A 2,098-nucleotide genomic window follows, 5' to 3' on the forward strand; every position below is an offset into this window, starting at 1 on the left:
CAATTGGTATTATCTTAAAATAAACTAGACGTTAGTATCTACAACTTTTGTATTTAACATTTTTCTCTAAATTTCAAATTAGATGCAAAAACGGGGTGGCCAAAGTTCAATCAATAACCCTGTACACGTAAATTAACAAAGCAAATAAAATACCAGTCACCAAATTAAATAAGCGGAACAAAATGTATAATTAAGTATTTAAAATTACTTAAAAATTGGCGTTTTGTTGCAACTAATTTTATTTTCCTAGTGCGAGATTTCGACTGTCTGAAGACGAGAAGTAAAAATGAAACAAACTATACCTGATATCCTGCAGCGGAAATAATAGGGATTCCGCAACACATGCTAATACAAAAACTTCCATACATCAGCAATGAGTTCAAGCCCGGGCTGAACGTGTCAACAGGCCATAAAAATAAACATTTCAGTAGATTTGTATGCAACTGCATTATCCGATAACTCTTGTTCTCCATCATGGACGTCTTGGGTGTAAGTACGGTCCAGTGGGAAATGAATTATGGATTGTGACAGTATGCGGTAAGTCTTATCCATGTTTAATACGGCTGTTTGTCAACGCTATCTTACCCTGACATTGCACTTTATTAGAGGGCTTGAATCTAATTGAATGACAAGCTATTTTCTCGAAAGGGACAATGTTGATTGATCAAACAGCTAATTTGTGTGGAAACAGTCAAACGATGCTTAATAAACAGTTTGCTCCATATATTTGCTTTATTTAAACCATTCTATATACTAGAAAAATTAGTTGTTGTCAAGATTGGGAAGAAAAATTTATCAAGATCTTTTCCATATCTGAGAGTTTTAATAAATGCTCCATTAGCAGCTTTTTAGTAACTAGAAGTAATTGCCATGTCCTTGGACAAGAGTGGTCACTAAATAAACTAATCAGCGATTCATAAAAATCAACAACAACATTTATCAGGAAGAAGTGGCTCAACTTAAGAATTGACAGAAACATTTATGAATAATACAGTTTACAAATCACAAATTCAATGAAGTGCTTACGAAGGACTAGTTTTAAGTTATTCAGTTCTAAATCCGCGTTTCTAGTGAAACTGGTAAATGTAGGTTAACATCTACAAGCCTCTGCTTCTATCTAGAACTGACAAAAATTGTATCTTTTCCCACTTTTGATCTTAAAATAATTTCCAGTATTTAATTGATTGGTGTTTAAATAAAAATTCTTCGAAGAGGTTTAAGTTATCAGAATTTGATGCATCTGAGTTTTCTTTCGCACTTTTGCTCCAAAATGCTTCTAATTTCTTGACAGTGTGCCCTTTTTTTATACTCTCGTTTTTTGGTTGCTCACTTCCTTCAAGACTTGCACAAATTAATATCAGTTTGTTCCCTAATTTGCGTCTAAGTAGTAATATGATTTAATCAGTACCAGAAGAAATAAGATAATTTTTCTTCGGTATTGAGGTGGTKCTCTGATTGCGTAATAATTTAGGCACAAACAGATTATCTCTCAAGAAAGGACCAAATGGATAAAACTCACCTAAAAAAGAACTTCYAGAATAACATATCATATCAAAAATAATAAACTGTTGATTAATACAAGTGTAAAAGCCCAATTAAGTTTCATTTATTTATTTTTTGAACAAATTGCAATAAAAACACGTATATCTTCCATGAGGAACTGATCCACTGATTCGACGATTATTTTCTACTTTCAAATAAAATTCTTTGTATAAAAAAACGATTTAATTCACATATCTAAACATTTACATTCAAAAAGTAGGTACTTTGCAGGTATAAATATTTGACAAATGCTTCGTACAAACAAATCCTTAAATTTATCAAACACTTAATTTCACGTTCGCTCTAATAGGTATAGATAAATACTCTAATATAAAATGAACAAATTGGACGACTGAAAGTTCTTGCAATATTAATCAGTAGCAATTAGATATTCTCGATGCACGTGATTTATTTAATACTTGTTCACAGTCAGTAATTGATACATACTAGTGATCGAAACTAATGCACGTTAATTTCATTAAATTATATTAATAATTGAAAATAGTCTAGGCCATAACAGTGGACAGCAAACTCTCAAATGCTTTATTCATATAGA

General features: G+C 31.4%; 1 protein-coding gene across 1 annotated transcript in view; it reads right to left on the bottom strand.

Annotated features, from left to right (window-relative positions):
• Positions 1–488, bottom strand: part of LOC109545563 (odorant receptor 67c-like) — a 7,709-nt gene extending 7,221 nt beyond the window's left edge. The window contains exon 1 of the mRNA XM_048664388.1: positions 303–488. Coding sequence (XP_048520345.1) covers positions 303–476 — 174 coding nt within the window. The 5' untranslated portion in view covers positions 477–488. The remainder of the gene's footprint in view (positions 1–302) is intronic.
• Positions 489–2,098: the final 1,610 nt, after the last annotated feature.

The sequence above is a fragment of the Dendroctonus ponderosae genome, unplaced genomic scaffold (genome assembly GCF_020466585.1).
Source record: "Dendroctonus ponderosae isolate FM_Combo_2020 unplaced genomic scaffold, Dpon_F_20191213v2 Dpon_F_20191213_1, whole genome shotgun sequence".
NCBI lineage: Eukaryota > Metazoa > Arthropoda > Insecta > Coleoptera > Curculionidae > Dendroctonus > Dendroctonus ponderosae.